This window comes from Pavona decussata, unplaced genomic scaffold (assembly GCF_977016875.1).
Source record: "Pavona decussata unplaced genomic scaffold, jaPavDecu1.1 SCAFFOLD_68, whole genome shotgun sequence".
Classification (NCBI taxonomy): Eukaryota; Metazoa; Cnidaria; class Anthozoa; order Scleractinia; family Agariciidae; genus Pavona; species Pavona decussata.
This window is the reverse complement of record NW_028145487.1, coordinates 270001-288891: the sequence shown is the minus strand read 5'-3', so window position 1 is coordinate 288891 and position 18891 is coordinate 270001. Positions and strand designations below refer to the sequence as shown.

At 37.5% G+C, this 18891-nt stretch overlaps 1 protein-coding gene and 1 pseudogene across 1 annotated transcript; both read left to right on the top strand.

The window, feature by feature from the left end:
* The first annotated feature begins 4076 nt into the window (after positions 1-4076).
* On the top strand, positions 4077-5252 carry LOC146477838 (galanin receptor type 1-like). The gene has a single exon (XM_085112998.1). It carries the CDS (start codon positions 4077-4079, stop codon positions 5250-5252), a length of 1176 nt encoding a protein of 391 aa, XP_084969124.1.
* Positions 5253-14528: 9276 nt separating this feature from the next.
* Positions 14529-17022, top strand: LOC146477837 (neuropeptide FF receptor 2-like; annotated as a pseudogene).
* Positions 17023-18891: the final 1869 nt, after the last annotated feature.

Genomic DNA, 18891 nt, shown 5'->3' with positions numbered 1-18891 from the left:
TGTAAAAGACACACAGGACATGCGAATCCTTAACCAGCTCAAAATACGTGAGAGAAAATATTTGAATTTGCTTAGTAAGATCTTTCGATAGATCTCATAAAGAGTTTCTTTTTGTTGTAGAAGTTTATTGCGTTCGAAATAATTAATTTGTAGTCATGACAAATGCTGCCTTAGTGGATTGAAATATTACATGAGACCGAATTACATCTCGGATTGTTTTTGCAATCGTTCGTGGCTTTACAGCTTTAATTTTCTACGAATGAATATGCATTCGGTTAGAGATCGTGTATTTGTGAGAAGCAAAAGGATTATACCCCTCGAAACGTGAAGGCATAAAGGAATACAGGAAATTTGTAAAAGGAAATGGAAAACACAGCAAGTTCCCTCTTTGATCACTTTTTAACCGAGTGTCTGTTGCATGATAGTGCTGTTCCCAGCATTTGCACGCCGGTATTTTGCGACATGTACCTTATAACTAGCTCGGTTTTCGTTGATTTCGGCTTTCTCTTCTATAAACCAATAATATTAGCACTACAAAGGAGAAGTTGAGTTGTTCCTGTGCGCAGAATTTTGTTACACCTTTTCAATTAAACTGAAAATGCCCGACTTAATTAGGTTCGCGGGGGAGGTAACTGTTATTCTTCGATTCTTTCAACATTGGTAAATGAAACGGCTTTTTCAGTAAAATTATTGAAATTTCTCATCAGTGACATCAAATCGAATCAAACCTTTTTCGCGGGAGATGTCTGAGCTGTCAGATAAAACTGTTTTGTTTTTTGACAAGACCATGTAAACGATGAATGACTGTAACCCGGCCAGATTTCAAAAGACAGGATTGCTTACTGTATAGTTTCACTGATTTCTTATTATTTACAACAAATTAAAACAGTGTTGTGAAGAACTTAACAATAGTAATTCGACTTTTCTAGTACAGCAATGCACTCTGTTTTGGTAGTATTGCGAGCTGTAACTGAATAAAAGTTTTCAAATTAGTAATAATAATTGTTGAAGCCTACACCAATGTATTTATCCCAAAATTAGCTTCGCGAAACATCTGAATAATATGATTAATCACCTGTTGCCGCTTGAAAAGATAAGCAAAAACCTATTGGCTCAGACTCCGAATTTCAACATAAATTCCGGCGCATAACTCAGCAAGAACCTTACTACTTCGAGACTTCCATATATCCACCGCGTAAGGTACAGTTCTAAAAACATTTGGTACTGTTTATTGAACTACAACGACTCTCAGAGGCGTTGAAACACTGCTCCGCTTTCCGCCGGTTTATAACCTACGATCAGGCGTTCTTTCTCCTTTTTCAGACGGCGGTCGGGAGAAAGGAAGAAAAAAGGAGCGCCTGATACAATTACTGCACGAGTCGTCTGCCGCTTGTCCAAATTCTGGATTTTTATATAATTGATCGAAATAACAAAAGATTCTTTAAGCCACATTCCAATTGGTAACATGATTACATGTTTGACTTCCAGTGTAATTTCAAAATTATGGCGGTCGCCGAGGGAGATACAACAGGGATTTTTTCGCTGTTTTACTTCGTCTCCTGAACACTTTATCCACAAATCGTTAAAGGATGAGCAGACAGGATGCATCCGAAGGATCGTTTACTTAGAAGAAGATGTTTTAGCCGTACTTCGAATGGGATTTGGCAAGAGTGTCATATACCAGTCGATTCCAAAAGTCAGGATGAAAAATTGCATCCTTCTAGTGGTTTCAAAACATCTGTTGTTGTATTGAGTCCCCTGGAGTACATACGAAAATTAAACAAGTCGAAAATATTAAAAGGGAGGATTGTGGAATCATTGCTGCCACAATTGGGGAATTCGTCGAGGTCGACAGAGAAATTGGGACAGGGAACGTCGACATTGTTTACGGCAATGCTGAACAATGGCTGAGTGATCGATGGAGAAAAGTGTTACGGTGTGGCAATCTTCACCAGACGAAGGTTTGGTAGTCGTTGAAGTTTCACACAGTTGCAACCTGGTAAGGTTAATACAGCATGATAATGTCGACATTCGAGCTGAAGTTTTTTACGCTCACTTGGAATGAAGCTGAAGCATTTATAACGACGTTGAAACACGAGGTTGACTGTCTCCTCGATTTAAGCATAAAAGTTTGGGAAAAAAAATGATTTAGAGAGCTCAGCTCTTTTCGGCTTAGAGAATGCCATTGTGTATTTTTAGAAATTTTAGAATTGGGCATTTAAAATCATAGATTTTTTTGTGGCATAATATTATAAGTTCAAAAATATTTTTAGAATTTTGAGGGTTAGCGCCTTCCAAGATGAATTCATTTCCGGTAAAATCTGATTGTCTTACATATAAAGCATGACACAAGATAACATGACGTAAGCAAACATGGGGCGGCAGACGACTCGTGCAGTAATTGTATCAGGCGTTCTTTTTTCTCTTCCTGCTCCCGACCGCCGACTCTCGCGCTACCACACTTTCGCGCTCCCCCGAAATAAAGAGAACGCCTGATCGCAAGTTACTGGTTTAATGTTAGTTGGGCAAACCGGCGCGTCGTTGTCACCGCTTCCGTCTTTTCCGGGAGGGAGAGGGAGGAAGACGCTTGAAGGAAACAGTGCTTCAACATTTTGACGCCAATTGTTAAGGCACACTGTTAATTTGCATTGTCTAATGTTCATTACTTTTATTATTAAAAAAAGAAACTAAATCGAAGAGCTGACTATCCAAACTATAAAGACGGAATGTTTTACTATTCCACCTAAAGAACCATCATGTGTGAGGTAAAATTCCTTGCAGGGTCGGCAAACGTGTTGTACATTAATTTTGCATTCAAATTATAAGGTTGTAGTTGTTTAAAGTTGCCAGAGACTAATTTAGTCAAAATTGAAAGAATTTCATGAATCAGTCTTCATAAATTTCTCAGCCCTCGCATTGCCACCAACTTCCGTGGCCATCTGATTCGGTCAAAAAAAAAAAAAAATGACAGATCGAAATATTACATATTTGCCAGTTCTTCGCCTTTTTTTTGTTTTTTTTTGTTTTTGTTTTTGTTTTTATTATTATTTTTTGCTTTAATTATTTCAAAGAAGAGCAAAGCAAAATCGATACCCTTTGTTACGAAAAACTTGATTCCGCCCGTTTGTGTCCTTTATATTTTTCCTTTTCAACCGTTACCAAAAATGGAAAAATTACCCGGCTCCTATATATACGAATCAGCAGCAGGTGAGTTTTTATTGTGCATGTATGTGAATAAAAATAATTGAATTTGGATCAATCGTACCCAGTTGTTGACTTTATCAATGGAATTGAATTTAATTTGTTTAATCGTGATCAATCGTTGACTATCTACGATAGCAAATGGAACAAAATTATCCCAGGAACACAATATTTTCGAGTTTAGTTCAACTTCGCGACCATCTGTCAAAATTGGGCGTCTCCAGGCTACAGATCCTCTTAGAAGAACCATGCAGAATAAATAGAAACGTCCTCTATTCACTAAGGAATATTTCTTAACCTGTTTCGGCAAAAGTAAATTTTGAAAATATATCCCGTGCTTATACTTTTCCGTCAGCTGTTAAATTGAAAAAAGTTGCGATTAGTTATGTTAGATTTCTGGTAATAAATTAAAGAAACTCAATGAAAGAAACTTAATAATCTCCTGTCAAGAACTATCACTTTTGAATACCCAGGAGTTAAAATTTGATCATCCACAGACATCAAACACAATCAAAGTTATAAACATCCTGCGCAGCTTATCAGAAGGATTATACACTGATAGCAGTATGTTTAAAGGAAGAATTAATTAACCGCGATAAAGATAAATAAAAAGACAGGCACATTGAAAAAATGCGACATTGACAAGTGCATTGTAAGACAGCAAGGACATGTAAAATTGAGACCATTATACTATCAACTTCTCCGACAACCGACAACCCACGGACAGTTTTGACTCCAGAAGACGCTGATCATGAAACTCAGTACAAAGCAAACTCACTTGTATATCAACCAACTGGTGAAACATACTGTAAGAACCATCATTCAAGAGAAAAATCCATCAGCTCTCCCAACGTCTAAGAGAAAGCAACACAATCATGTCTGAAAACTCGAGCTGGACATTTCAGTACAACAGCTCATCCCAAACGGATGGACCTCCCAACAGTACCGACGAAGGTTGCATTTTCGCAGACTCCAATGTAGAAACGGTACTCATGGTTGTTGCCTATTTCATCATTCTCCTAGTATCTCTGGTTGGAAATGTCCTTGTAATCTTTGTCATCTGCAAGAACAAACAACTGCAAAGGTCGATTAATTATTATGTTTTCAACATGGCCGTGTCCGATCTCTTCACTCCCTTGACAATCATGCCGGTCAATATTGTACATATTATTTCAGGTTCCACTACCTTTATGGTCGATACCCCTTTGGTGCTTGGGAACATCTTATGCAAGCTTTGTTACTTTCTCCCTGATGTTTCTGTGATGGTCTCTATCCAAAGCCTTCTGTTGATTTCAGTAGACAGGTTCATAGCTGTTGTCTTCCCGTTGCAGATAAAACTTATCTCGTCCAAAGTGCGTTTTATCTGCATTTCTTGTACCTGGATTGTGGCTATTGCTGTTCATGCACCTTACTTTTACACTTTCAAACTGATACCCAATGGCAATTCATATAATTGCTTGCAGCGCTGGGGTGCTAACCATGTGGAAATTCACAAGAGGTATCTCACGGCAGTATCTATTACTTTCTACCTGGTTCCAATGTGTGTCTTCGCCGTCTTGTACTGCAAAATTGCTTGGACTTTGAAAAGGAGGCACAAACAAAGGAAAAAAATGTCCACAAGCGGTCGATCCGGTTCATATCAAAACAGTACGCACATCCGTTTGTCTGTAGCCATACTAACAGCCTATGCTGTATGTATAGGGCCACACATTGTCTTTATCTTTATTAGAATTTTCTTGTGGCATTGGCAAGCTCCACCTATCTGCGCATTTCAAACCGTGATTTCGTTTGTTTCACTCTTCATGGTACATTCGTGGAGTGCCATCAACCCATGTATCTGTTTTTCTTTTAGTAAGAACTACCGAAGCGGTCTTAAAAGAATAATTACTGGCCGATCTGGTGCCACTAATCTTGGAATTACAACAGGAACTGCGACCCTCAAGAAACGTACTACTAGTTCAGGCACTGAGCGTTTCTGTCTGAATGTCATTGAAGAAGGCCAGAAAGAGCTAAAACAAGACGAACAAAAAGAAGGGCAAGAAGAATTCTGAGAAAGAAAAGAGAAAATTTTTAACAATAGAAATGAGGGCAGAAAGTTGATCTGACGTCAATAAAGAACTGAAGAACAAGTGGAGGAGAAACAGCTGGAGTAGGAGTTGGAAGAGGAATAGCAATAAAAGTTCGTTTCAAGGACCTTGACAATGCGTTGGCGTCGGCGTTGGCCTTTCTAGGATGTGTAAAGGACATTACGGACATCTGTAACCTCAACCGGCTCATAATACGGGAGTGAAAATATTTAAATTTTCTCAGTAAGATCTTCCGATAGAGTTTCTTTTTGTTGCCAACGTTTATTGCGTTCGAAATATTTAATTTGTAGTCATTACTAAGCTGTGGCTGACAAATGCTTCCTTAGTGGATTAAAATGTTACGTGAGACCGAATTACATCTCGGATTGCTTTTTTCAATCGCTTGTGGCTTTATAACTTTAATTTTCTACCATTGAATTAGCATTCGGTTAGAGTTCGTGTATTTGGAAGGCAAAAAGAAATAGAGAAAATTTTGTAAAAGGAAATGGAAAACGCTGCAAATTTCCTCTTTGATCACTTCTTAACCGAGTGTCAGTGTTGCATGCAACAATCTGCATTTTTCGTATAATATTGACAGAGCTGTTCCCAGCATTCGCACGCCGGTATTTTGCGACAAGTACCTTATAGCTAGCTCGGTTTTCGTTCTTTTCTTTCTCTTCTATAGACCAATAGTATTAGCACTTCAAAGGAGAAGTTGAGTTGTTCTTGTGCGCAGAGTTTTGTTACATATTAACAATGTAGCTGAAAATGTCCGATTTGGTTCGTGGGATAGTAACTGCTCATCAACACGGTAGTTTAACCCGTTGATTGTAGGTTGACCAGAGGTTTACCAAGCATTCATCCAATGTGCAAAGTGGTAAAAAACAACCCCATGTTCAGTAAAAACACACAACTTACAGGGTAAAAAAAGCAATACCCCTTTGGTCTAAAATAGTTAAAGTTTCTAATTATCGATTAGAATACACTGGTTGCCATTTAAAAATTTTCCAAAAAAACGAACTTGAAAATAATTTATGATCCTCGCGTTACGAAGGGAGAATTCAGTTTCCGCTCGCGAGGACATGTGCTTGTTTACACAATATTTACGCAGTTGTCACGTTTTATCAATGAAACTAGAAAGAAAATTGACAACTAAGCTCTCCTAAATGAAAAATTTATTCAGGTAAGTCTTTGCTTTAAGATGCAAAGACGTACAATTTTTAATCTGAGACGATAACGCGCAAGCGATTTGAAGGAACTCCATTCATGAAGTGAATTTGTCGAACCGTCGGAGCACAGTTTTTAAAAATTTCGCAAAATACTGAAGAATCGGTGAATTAGAAAAGTATATAAGTATAAATTCACAATGAAACCTGTAATTTCTTGTGAATTAGATTCCCACAAGTACCCGAACATTACATAGAAAGTCGGTGGCTTAAATAGTGATCTGAGATGTCCGCTCGCTCGTCGGCTGGATAAAACGACAATTTCTCCCAGAAGTACAATTTCTTCGCCGTTAATCATCGGATTTCCGCTGTTGAAACTGTCGAGTATTCCTTAGCGGTTTTTCTTTTAGCTTATTGTTTCGAAAAGGTGTGTTTTCCCTCTGAGAAAGCCAAATTGGCGTCTGAAAATTATAGTTTTGCGATACACAAGATAACGAGACATGAAGCACTGTAGCGGAGTGTAGCTTTCAAATTGACAGAATAAGAATTCCAAGCCACCGTAATCAGTAAACAAACAAGAAAATCATTCCACTATTTTCAATTGATTCTTTTGTACAACAAATAAATAAAGACGTTTTACAGCGTCTGCTTAAAGATTAAAAAAAAAAAAACGTTATTGGTTAAAAGTTGCAGAGGGGAGAATCACCCTCGCCTTTACTAGGCTGGAGCAGCGAATACCCTATCATCAGAAGGGAATGTGCTCATGTATATTAAATACCATCACAAGCTTTTCATACTAAGAACATTTCCAAGGCTGAGAATCAGTTTAGAACACATTTATTTTCACTAGCTGTTTTTGAAATAAACAGTATAATTACGGATAAAGTGCATGTAAAACATCCGTCTCTATTGTCCCATTAACCCTAAATGATAGGTCAGGTCATGACGTCCTCATAAGTTTATTGAGATAATATAACAGTTAAGTTAAAAACATTCCAAGACCTTTTGAGGCTCAAATTGCCAATCATAATAATAATAATAATAATAATAATAATAATAATAATAATAATAATAATAATAATAATAATAATAATAATAATAATAATAATAATAATAATAATAATAATAATAATATTTATAATAAAATAAAAAAAAAAAAGAAAGAAAGAAGTGTAACAAAACCTCTCGTTTAAGTTTGGCTTTTTCTTTAACTTTCCAGATGAAATTTACATATTGCCTTGCCTAACAGCGAGACTGTCAACTAAAACTGCCTACGACCTCCTATGTTCTAAATTTTAAAAAAAATTCTAAAATGCAAAGTTAATTGTTTTTTCACAAGACCATGTAAACGATAGAAAATTGTTTTTTCACAAGACCATGTAAACGGTACAAGAAAGTAACTTAGGCGAAAGTATCAAACTTTGGACCCTTCGCCAGCCACTTATTGGGTCGAAAAACATAATATATGCCACTGAATCCTGCAGACTATTGTCTAAAAGAAAAAATTTCAAACGACATGATATACTCTCTAGTTGTTTAATATGAAGAAAAAATTGTGCTGTGATGCATTTCACACTTAGCAGTTTACAAATAAAGACTCCTCACTCCACAAGCGTGTATGTACGTGAACAAAAGGAAGTGAATTTAGTTCGGTCGTAGCCTATTGTTGACTATGTTGGATAGCAATTCGAGTAAAAAATATCCCCAAAACACGATGGTCGGATTTAGTCCAACTGTCCGGCCGTCACTTCAAAATTCGGGCCTCCAGTCTACAGATCCACTTAAAAAAGAAAAAAAAGGAAGATGACCTTATCGCTAATTTTATACAAAAAGAGGAACTTCCTCTGTTCCCAAAGGACTCTTTGTTCACTTATGTCCAGAAATACAGGCAATGGCGAATTTGGCAATTTTGACGAAACCTTGCCACAGTCATAACGGTGACGAATTTTGCAAAATTTCGCCAAATTCCCAAATTAATGCAAATAAGCTAAACACATGGAAGCCTGCCATGTTGGTGGATTTGACGATTTTGGCGAATGTAACAAATTTGGCAAAATTTTGTCAAAGTGCCAAGTGCATGCAAATTAGCTAAACACATGGAGGCCAGCCATTGACGAAATCTTGCCACATATTCGTCGAATTCGCTACTTTGTTGGTACCCTTGTCTCGAGCTCATTCGCCTTAATTTTGGTCTTTGGCAAAATATCGTCAAATTCGCCATTTTCGTCATTGCCTGCATTTCTGGACATATCTCTCTTTGTTAGTGTGTTTCAACAAAAGTAATTTTAGCAAATATATGCATATAGCTTTCACTTCCCCATCACGCAGATGTTAAATTTATACAGTTGTCACAATGTTAAATCCTTATAATCAAACTTATTTATTACTTTTAATACAAGAAACACATTAAATATTATCCAAGAACTCTCATTCAAATACCCAAGACTTAAAATTCAACCATTCTTTTTGTTTCGGTTAAAGAAATTTTTGAAAATATACTATACAGCATTATTCAAGAGAAGAATCCAACAGATCTCTCGTCTTCTAAGAGCACAAAATCATGTCTGGAAACTCGAGCTCGACATTTCCGTACAACAGCTCATCCTCAACAGATGGACCTCCCAACAGTACTGACGAACATTGTTTTCTCGCCGACTCCAATGCAGAAAAGGTACTCATGGCTCTTGCCTATTTCATCATTGTCTTAGTGTCTCTGGTTGGAAATTCTCTTGTAATTCTGGTGTTTTACAAGAATAAGCAGCTTCGAAGATCGATCAATTATTATGTTCTCAACATGGCCGTGTCCGATCTCTTCACTCTCTTGACAATCATGCCGGGCCATATTGTACATATTATTTCAGGTTCCACTGCCTTTATGGTCGATACACCTTTGGTGCTTGGGAACATCTTATGCAAGCTTTGCTACTTTCTCCCAGATGTTTCTTTGATGGTCTCCATCCAAAGCCTTCGGTTGATTTCAGTCGACAGGTTCATAGCTGTTGTCTTTCCATTGCAGATAAAACTAATCTCCCCCAAAGTGCGTTTTATCTGCATTTCTTGTACCTGGATTGTGGCCATTGCTGTTCATGCACCTTACTTTAACACTTTCAAACTGATACCCGATTGAAATTCATATAAATGCTTGAAACGCTGGGGTGCTAACCATGATAAAATCCATCCAAGATACGTGACGGCAGTATTCATTACCTTCTACTTAGTACCAATTTTTGTGTTAGTCGTCTTGTACTGCACAATAGCTTGGTCTTTAAAACGGCGGCACAAACGAAGGAAAAGTATGTCCACAAGCTATAGATCCGGTTCACATCAAGTATCAATCAGGTTATCAGTAGCCATATTAACTGCTTATGCCTTTTGTATAGCTCCACAGTTTGTCTTCGTGTTTATTAGAACTTTCATGTGGCATTAGCGGGATCCACCTTTTTGCGCATTTAAAACCGTTATTCCGTTTGTTTCACTTTTCATGGCGTATTCGGGGAGTGCCATCAATCCATGTATCTGTTTTACGTTTAGCAAGAACTACCAAAACGGTCTTAAAGGAATAATTACTGCCCGATCTGGTGCCACAAAACTTCGAACGACGACAGGAACTACGACGCTTAGGAAACGTGCTACTAGTTCAGGCACTGAGCGTATCTGTCTACGGCTCATTGAAAAGGAAGAAGAAGATGATGATGAAAAACAAGACGAAAAAAAGGATGAGCAAGAGGAACTCCGACAAGAAAGGAAAGAAGATTATCAAGAAAGTACCGAGGTAAGGACAGAGCGACGATCTGACGAAGAAGAAGTGCTGAAGAAGGAATGGGGGGAGGAAGGTCAGATATAGGAAGTGGAAGACGAATGATAACAAGGAATGGTCATGTCAAGGAACTTACTTTAATTTGAGAGGTTGTATTCACTTTGGAAACAGTCATATCATGGGTCATATACCGATAAAAATAGCATAGCATAATACGAAGTAAGCATTTTTCTTTTCGGAATTACGCGAGTCAATCGCCTGCTGCGACTTCCACCAAGCAACTAATTTTTTTTAATTTTTGAGCAGACGCTGTGAAACGTTGTAACTTTAATTTTGTCTGAAATTAAACAGAAGGACGCAGAAACCAAGTGACAATAGTGGAATTGATTGTTTGTTTACTGATTACGATTGCTTGGAATTCTATTTATATCAATTTTTGAGCTGCGGCGCTTCAAACCATTGGTCAGAAACCGTTGTTTCAGGAGATTTTACTAATCAGATCAGTTGGGGAAACTTTCAGTGATTGACCACTTTCGCAGTACTTGCCTCGGTAAGCTGCAAGGTATTTTATTTAATTTGCATGTCGCGTTTTAGTTATACAAAGCAAATGGCCTAAAACCACGGACATTTCAACCGGCAAGTAGTAGGAAAGGTGTACAAAAGTGTATGTATCAAACGTCGATTTAATGAGCATTTACAGAAGCGTGACTCAGTGTAGGGGCTTTATGCAAAGGCTACCGTTCTGGTCTAACAACAGTCTTTTGCAGTCGTAAAAACATTAGGCAACATTTTCATTTGAAATTATTTGTATAGACATATGTAGATTTTGAACAAATTTCCCAGTAATTGTCATTCGACAGTCAGTGAAGGCGTCCTGCTGATCAGTGTTTTGGCGTTCGGTTAAAAAAAAGTAAAAAAAAAAAATGCCTAAGCTAAATGAGACCACTGTACTATACACCAGATTGCCCATAGAGTTTGTGGATTAATATTTTGTACTTATTCTTTTATTGTAACAGGTATGTTTGTTTCCGTTGCGCCCCCCGCGACTAGTTGGATCGCAAGTGGATTCCACCTTTTCTTTTTTCTCATTTTATTATTAGAAAAAAGTTACTGTTGTTTTTATCGTTGTTGTTGTTGCCTTTACCCGACAAAGCTCAGAGACATTTGCTGGGTTTAAGACCAAGGCCATAAAGCACTTGGCCCTCTAACACACGGGGTAGCAGTGCGGTGAATCAGGGCCAATGGCGGCGACTCCACTTATGAAACTTTGTAAGGCTAAGTATCCACCGGGCGTATTCTTGGATTCGTATGCCACACATACAGCAAAACAGAGCTAAACTGCGTTTTATGCAGCATGGTAGTGTTTTGGGGGGCAAGGGATACAGGTGGCGGCTTGTTGCTTTCTGGGAGGGGAGAAATTGAAAGGTTATAGCAGATGTCCAAGTTGGAAGTTTACTGATCGTATCTCACTACCACTTCTGACGGTACACATGGCGCTCCTATGGAAAGCAGCTTTGAGAAATTAAAGATAGAAACGAAACACAAGACAGTGACATTCGCGAGACATTTGGAACTTAATGGCGCTGTTATCTTTTGGGAAACGTGATCATCAGAATATAACAAGAAACTGATAATTTATTCTTCTGTAGACCATGCAGTATAAGATTCTGACGGAGTAACTATAATCAAGTGGCAGATGTATCCACTGTCATATGGCTGCTAAGCGCAAAGTTGTGTTCTTTCGGGTAACATTATGCGTGTAGATATCTAATTTTGTATTTTATTTTTAATTCACTAGTTTTGCCTTTTGGATACCAAAAGAGCGCAAAGATTTGATTCCACCGTCAGGTTTAATAACTGAACGTTAGAAAAAGCGTAAATCCATTATCGTTTAATGGTTTTGTAATAAACGTGCAATAATCGTATCATTTGTAAACACATAAGACAAGACAAGGACACCTAATAAAATGCATGGCGAGACATTAACTATCAAGTTCTGGCTAAAAATTAAATATTTATTGAACAAAAGGCTCAGGGCACGTTAGGGTTACTTATCCGATGTTCATTCATTTTATTATAGAAAAAAATATATATTCCAAGAACTAAATGTCCTAACTACAAAGACAGAAAATTATAATATTCTCACTAAATAACCAAAACGTGTGAGGTAAAAATGCTTTTAAAATACGGCAAACGTGTTGTGCATTAATTTTATTTTAAAAATATTGGGTTGCAGTCGTTTTAAGCTGTCAGAGACAAATTAAGTTATCTTTTGAAGAATTCCGATAATCAGTGTTTGTAAATTTCCCAACCCTCGTGTTGCCACCAATTTCCGTGGTAGTCGCAAAATTGACAGATCAGAATATTACATTCATACCAATTTTGTGATTTCAAAGAAAACCAGAGCACGATCAAAACCGTTTTTATGAACAAACTTCGTTTCGCCTTCTACTGATGGCCGTGAAGTTGGACGAAATCCGGCAGTTGTGTCCCGGAGATACTTTTCCAGTATTTGCTATCGTATGTAGTCAACAATTGGCTACGGTTGAACTGAATTCAATTCCATTTATTCACATACATGTACAGAAAAAATAAATAAATGAAATAAAATAAAACAATCACCGGAGGAAACAAATGTGTAGACGGGTTTCCATACCGGCTAACAACTTGAGTTATTCACCGAGGAGCCTCTTATTTTTTAACTTAAGTGTGAAATACATTACAGCATAATTTGTTTGCGTGTTTTCAACGATTCAAAGACTTAGACGCGGAAAAATTATATCTCATTTTATTTCAAACTTATGTTATTTCTTTTGAGAAATAATCCTGTAGGATTCAGAGGCATATAGTATGTATCCTCATGCTTTCTGGACCCACCAAATGGCTTCGCCGACGTGCGCTGATAGAGGCGAAGGGGTTCTACATTCGCTTTGGTTACTCCCTTTCATTCCTTTACATGGCCTTATTACAAAAGCAACTAGAATTCAGCAGGTCGTTGACAGTTTTATGTGACAGCCACGTTGTTAGCAGTTTTTTTTTTTTTTTTTTTTTTTTTTTTTTTTCAGGCAAGATGTAAATTTCATCTGTTAAGTTTAATCATTAAACAAACTTTAACCTGAAAAGTGCACATCTGACGAGAATTGTGGCTCTCTTAATTCACACATTCTGGAAAACTGTTGTTGTAAGTTGGTTCTAAACAAATTACTCTGTTCTTCATCAACAATTGCTTTCGCCATTGTATTCCTACAACAAAATCCACCACGTAATGTAAATAAATATGTTTTATTTCAAATGTTCATTTGAACAAGCAAAGATCAAGGATAGAAATATGATGTTTCGCCGTCTTCATGAAACAAGGAGAAAATGTCATTTCTTGGATACCATTCGCTTCAAACTCCTCAAATGTTTCTTAATTTAGTTCAAAATTTATATCCAAGCAGGTTTCTAGCTACATTTCAATGTTCCCCCGTTATCTTGGGGAGTTTAGTGTGTTTGGAAACGCAGAATTAGTACAGACTGAAATCTAAAAGAGAAAAACGAAAATCGACTTCAAAAGAGACCTCTTTGGATCTACACAGGCATACACACACACTGTCTTATGGCTGCTGAATTATATACTGAGCTAATGTTTCCGTTTTTGATTAAAGTTCGTCGCCTCCAGTCCACAGATCCTCCTAGAAAAACCACGGAAAATGACCTTATCGGTTGTTTTTATTCAAATAGATAAACTTTCTCAGCGTCCCCTAGGAAATAGGGTACTTCCGAGCTGCTGTGAACCTCACTATAAAAGCGAGGCTAAGTGCAAAACTTTTCATATGAAAACGAGTTTTGTTTGCACTAATTTTCGTAACAAAAACTTTGCAGTAAGCCTCGCTTTCATAATGAGGTTCAAAGCAATTCGAAAATGGCATATTTTATTAGTCTTTTTTGGAAAAGAACACGGAACAGAGTTGTCGGATTTAGTCCAACTTTCCGGCCCTCAGTCAAAATTTTGGCGCCTCCAGTCTACAGATCCGCTTAGAAAAGCCACGCAAAATGACTTTATTGCTTGGTTTTATACAAGAAGAGGAACTTCCTCTGTTCCCAAAGAAATATTTCTTAGTGTGTTTCGACAAAAATATCTATTTTTTTAATATATGCAGACCTTTCACTTCCCCTTCTCGCAGATGTTAAGTATATAATATGAGTTAAAAAAAAAAAAAACGTTTTCGCAATATTAGTTTCCTTGTCATGAAACTTAATTACTTCTTTCACTCCAAAAACCCATTAAACATTATTTCGACAAAAACACTTATTTAAGTACCCAAGACTTATGATTCGACCATCCACAAACTTCAACGTTATAAACATCCACCATAGCCTATACTCTGAGAGTAGTATGTTAAAACAAAGAATTCGAATAACCGCAATTAAGCCAATCAAAAGAAAATATTAATGTCATGTTGACACAACACCAAAGTGAAAATGTCATTGAAAGACATCTTAAATTTCAACCACTATAATGTTTAGTCAATGATATTACTTTTCCGTCGTCGATAAAACCAAAACCCCACGGTCAGTTTTGTCGCCGATATACTCTGAAAGTCAGCGCAAAGTAAAGTCACTTGTTTATCTGCTAACTGGTGAAACAAAACTGAGCACCGTTATTCAAGGGAGGAATTCATCAGATCTCTCGTCGTCAAAGAGCAAGTAACACAATCATGTCTGAAAACTCGAGCTCGACATTGCCGTTCAACAACTCATCTACAACGAGTGGATCTCCCAACAGTACCGACGAAAGTTGCATTTTCGCAGACTCCATGACAGAAACGGTACTTATGGTCCTGGGCTATTTCACCATTCTCGTTGTATCCCTGGTCGGAAATGCCCTTGTAATCTTTGTCATCTGCAAGAACAAGCAACTGCGAAGGTCGATTAATTATTATGTTCTCAACATGGCCGTGTCCGATCTCTTCACTCCCTTGACAATCATGCAGATGAATGTTGTACGTATTATTTCAGGTTCCACTGCTTTTATGGTCGATACCCCTTTGGTGCTTGGGAACATCTTATGCAAGCTTTGTTACTTTCTCCCTGATGTTTCTTTGATGGTCTCCGTCCAAAGCCTTCTGCTGATATCAGTAGACAGGTTCATAGCTGTTGTGTTCCCGTTGCAGATAAAACTAATCTCGTCCAAAGTGCGTTTTATCTGCATTTCTTGTACCTGGATTGTGGCTATTGCTGTTCATGCACCTTACTTTTACACTTTCAAACTGATACCCGATGGAAATTCATATCATTGTAAGCAGCGCTGGGGTGCTAACCATGTGGAAATTCACAAGAGATATCTCACGGCAGTATTCATTACTTTCTACTTGGTACCAATGTGTGTCTTCGCCGTCTTGTACTGCACAATAGCTTCGACTTTAAAACGGAGGCCAAACAAAGGAAAAGTATGTCCATAAGCGGGCGATCCGGTTCATATCAAAAGAATACACACATTATCCGTTTATCAGTAGCCATACTAACAGCTTATGCTGTATGTATAGGTCCAATGTTTGTCTTAATCTTTCTTAGAATTTTCTTGTGGCATTGGCAGAATCCACCTATCTGCGCATTTCAAACCGTGATTCCGTTTGTTTCACGCTTCATGGCTTATTCGTGGAGTGCCATCAACCCATTCATCTGTTTTTGTTTTAGTAAGAACTACCGAAGCGGTCTTAAAGAAATCATTACTGCCCGAGCTGGTACCAGTAGTCTTCGAATGACAACTGGAATTACCAGTCTTAGGAAACGTGCTACTAGCTCCGGGTCTGAGTTTATCTGTCTGAGGGTCATTGAACAAGACCAAGGAGATGAAAAAAGAAGACGAACAAGAGGAAGGGGAGGAGCAAGTATGAGACAGAAGGAAAGAAGAAACTGATCAAGAATACAAAAGTGGACAAGAAGACGATGGCGAGGAAGAAAAAGTGAAGAAGTGCTCCCACATTAGCAGCTGAAGGAGGAGGAGGCGAAGGAGGAAAACACATCACAAAGGAAGATTATGTCAATTACGGACACTTCCTGACTTAAAAAAACTGACTTTGCTGACTTTGTTTACGGAGGATTTGTAAATTACATTAGGGACAACTTATATTAACTGGCCGTAAATGGAAAAGAGTTGTTGTCGTTTTTTTTTTTTTTTTTTTTTTACCACGAAACTTGTTGGAAGCCTAAAACGGCGCATTGATTATGTAAATACTCCAGTTTATGGAAACCTGCATATAAGACAAAAACTATTTGAAATCGTATACTAAATGATGGCCTTTCTGTAATATTGCTACACTTAGACCGTGCTAAAGACTGCGTGAAAGAGACCGGTTACATTGTAAATACGGTTACCAAATTCATTTTATTCATTTTATTCTTCCCATTTTCATTTTATTCTTTCCAGTGTAAAGACGGCTGAAAAAGATTAGGTTGTCGACATGACAGGAATTGTATGAGATCATACAGAGTGTGAGTCATAAAAAATCGGCTGAAAGCGTTTCTGCAAAATCAACGAGACCATCCGCAGGGATGCGTTGCAGTTCTGTTTAGTTTCAACAGTTTCACTAGTAACCTTTGCGATGAAATCCCAGGTGAATGGGTTCCCAAGTCTGTACCAGTTACTATCAGTAGGTGAAGAGTTTATGGTGTATGAATAGGAGGTTAGTTGTTTGTGAAAATTAAAAGAATTATTCATAAAAATGTTGTTGTTTTTTGTGGGTACGTTAAAGAAATGACCTCAGCAACGCAGCAATCTCAAGCTCCATTTTGTGGCATGTATAAAGATAATTGAAAAAATTAATATTTGGCACAGCTGTTCCATTGCTAGCTCTCAGAGAAAGCCGTACAAATGCGTTGCGGTGCGCTGGAGCAACGATTATCTTATTTATAATCAGAACCGAATGTGCTCCTGCATATCAAATATGGTTACAATCTTTTTAAGAAGAAGGATCAAATATTAAAACAAGGCATTCATGTCCGGATAATCTTTGTTGTTTTTTAAAAGCATTAAAATGCTTCAACCCATTGCTCCTACGAGTTAATTAAACAACTCAACAATAATATCTATGGGGAAATGGGGTAAGGGAGGAAGCACTCCAATATAGTAGCTAATCCTTAACCAGCTCAAAATACGCAAGAAAATTTTTTTGAATTTGCTTAGATCTCATAAAGAGTTTCTTTTTATTGCAGAGGTTTATTGTTTTCGAAATATTTAATTTGTTGTCATTACTAAGCTGTGGCTGACAAATGCTGCCTTAGTGGATTGAAATGTTACGTGAGACCCAATTACCTCTCGGATTGTTTTTGCAATCTATCGTTCGTGGCTTTATAGCTTTAATTTTCTGCGAATGAATTAGCATTCGGTTAGAGTTCGTGTATTTGTAAAAACCAAAAGGATTATACCCTGCGAAACGTGAAGGTAAAAAGAAATAGAGAAAATTTTGTAAAAGGAAATGGAAAACGCAGCAAGTTCCCTCTTTGATCACTTCTTAACCGAGAGTCTGTTGCATGGGGGCATTCTGTATTTTTTGTAGAATATTGACAGAGCTGTTCCCAGCATTCGCACGCCGGTATTTTGCGCCATGTACCTTATAACTAGCTCGGTTTTCGTTGTTTTCTTTCTCTTCTATAGACCAATAATATTAGCACGACAAAGGAGAAGTTAAGTTGTTTCTGTGCGCAGAGTTTTGTTAGATATTAACAATGTAGCTGAAAATGTCCGATTTGGTTCGTGAGATAGTAACTGCTCATTGATTTATTTAGCATCAGTAAAAAACAAAAAAACAAAACAAAACAAAAAAAGCGATTCAAATTTGAAACACGTTAAAAATCAAAGGGATCTTTTAGTAAAATTATTGAAACTTCTCATCGGCGACATCAAATTGAATGAAAAGTTTTTCGCAAGGGATGTTTGAGCTGTCACATAAAACTGCCAACGACCTGCTGAATTCTAAACATTAATTTAAAGTTGTTTTGTGTGACAAGACCATGTAAACGATGAAAGGGAGTAACACAAGCGAACGCAGCAAACCCTAGACTCTATTGGCAAGTCGAGAGAGATCACTTTCTGCCACTGAATCGGCTGCAGAAAATTACCTCGAAAGAAACGATTTTAAATTTAATGACATGATATTTTTCTCGCCTCCAGGTCTTTGAATCGTTTAACACACAAAACAAATTTCGTTGTAATGTATTTCAAAGTTGGTTTACAAATATAGAACTCCTCGCTGAATATTTTTAGTTGCGAGCCGGTATGAAAAACCTCTACTCGTTTTCTTAGGTGAATTTTTGTTACTGTGTATGTATGTGAATAAATGGAATTGAGTTTAGTTCAATCGTAGCTAATTGTTGCCGGACTATATACTATAGCAATCTTTGAATATGGCAAAAATATCACCTGAACACAAATGTCGGATTTAGTCTAACTTTCCGGTCATTTGTATCAGGAGAAACCAAGCTCCTTCATAAAAAAAGCGGTTTTGATCGTGCTTTGGTTTTCTTTGAAATCGCAAAATTGGCAAAAAGGTATTATAACATAGCGCGCGTTCACCCTAATCTGATCAGTCTAATCTAATGGCCGTGCGTCCTGTGCAAGTCTGATGAAGGAAGCATGCGCGCGCTCTGTTATTAAAAAAAAACTTTCACAGAGAGACTAACGCCATAAATAATGTACATTTATAACAGCTTGAAGCTT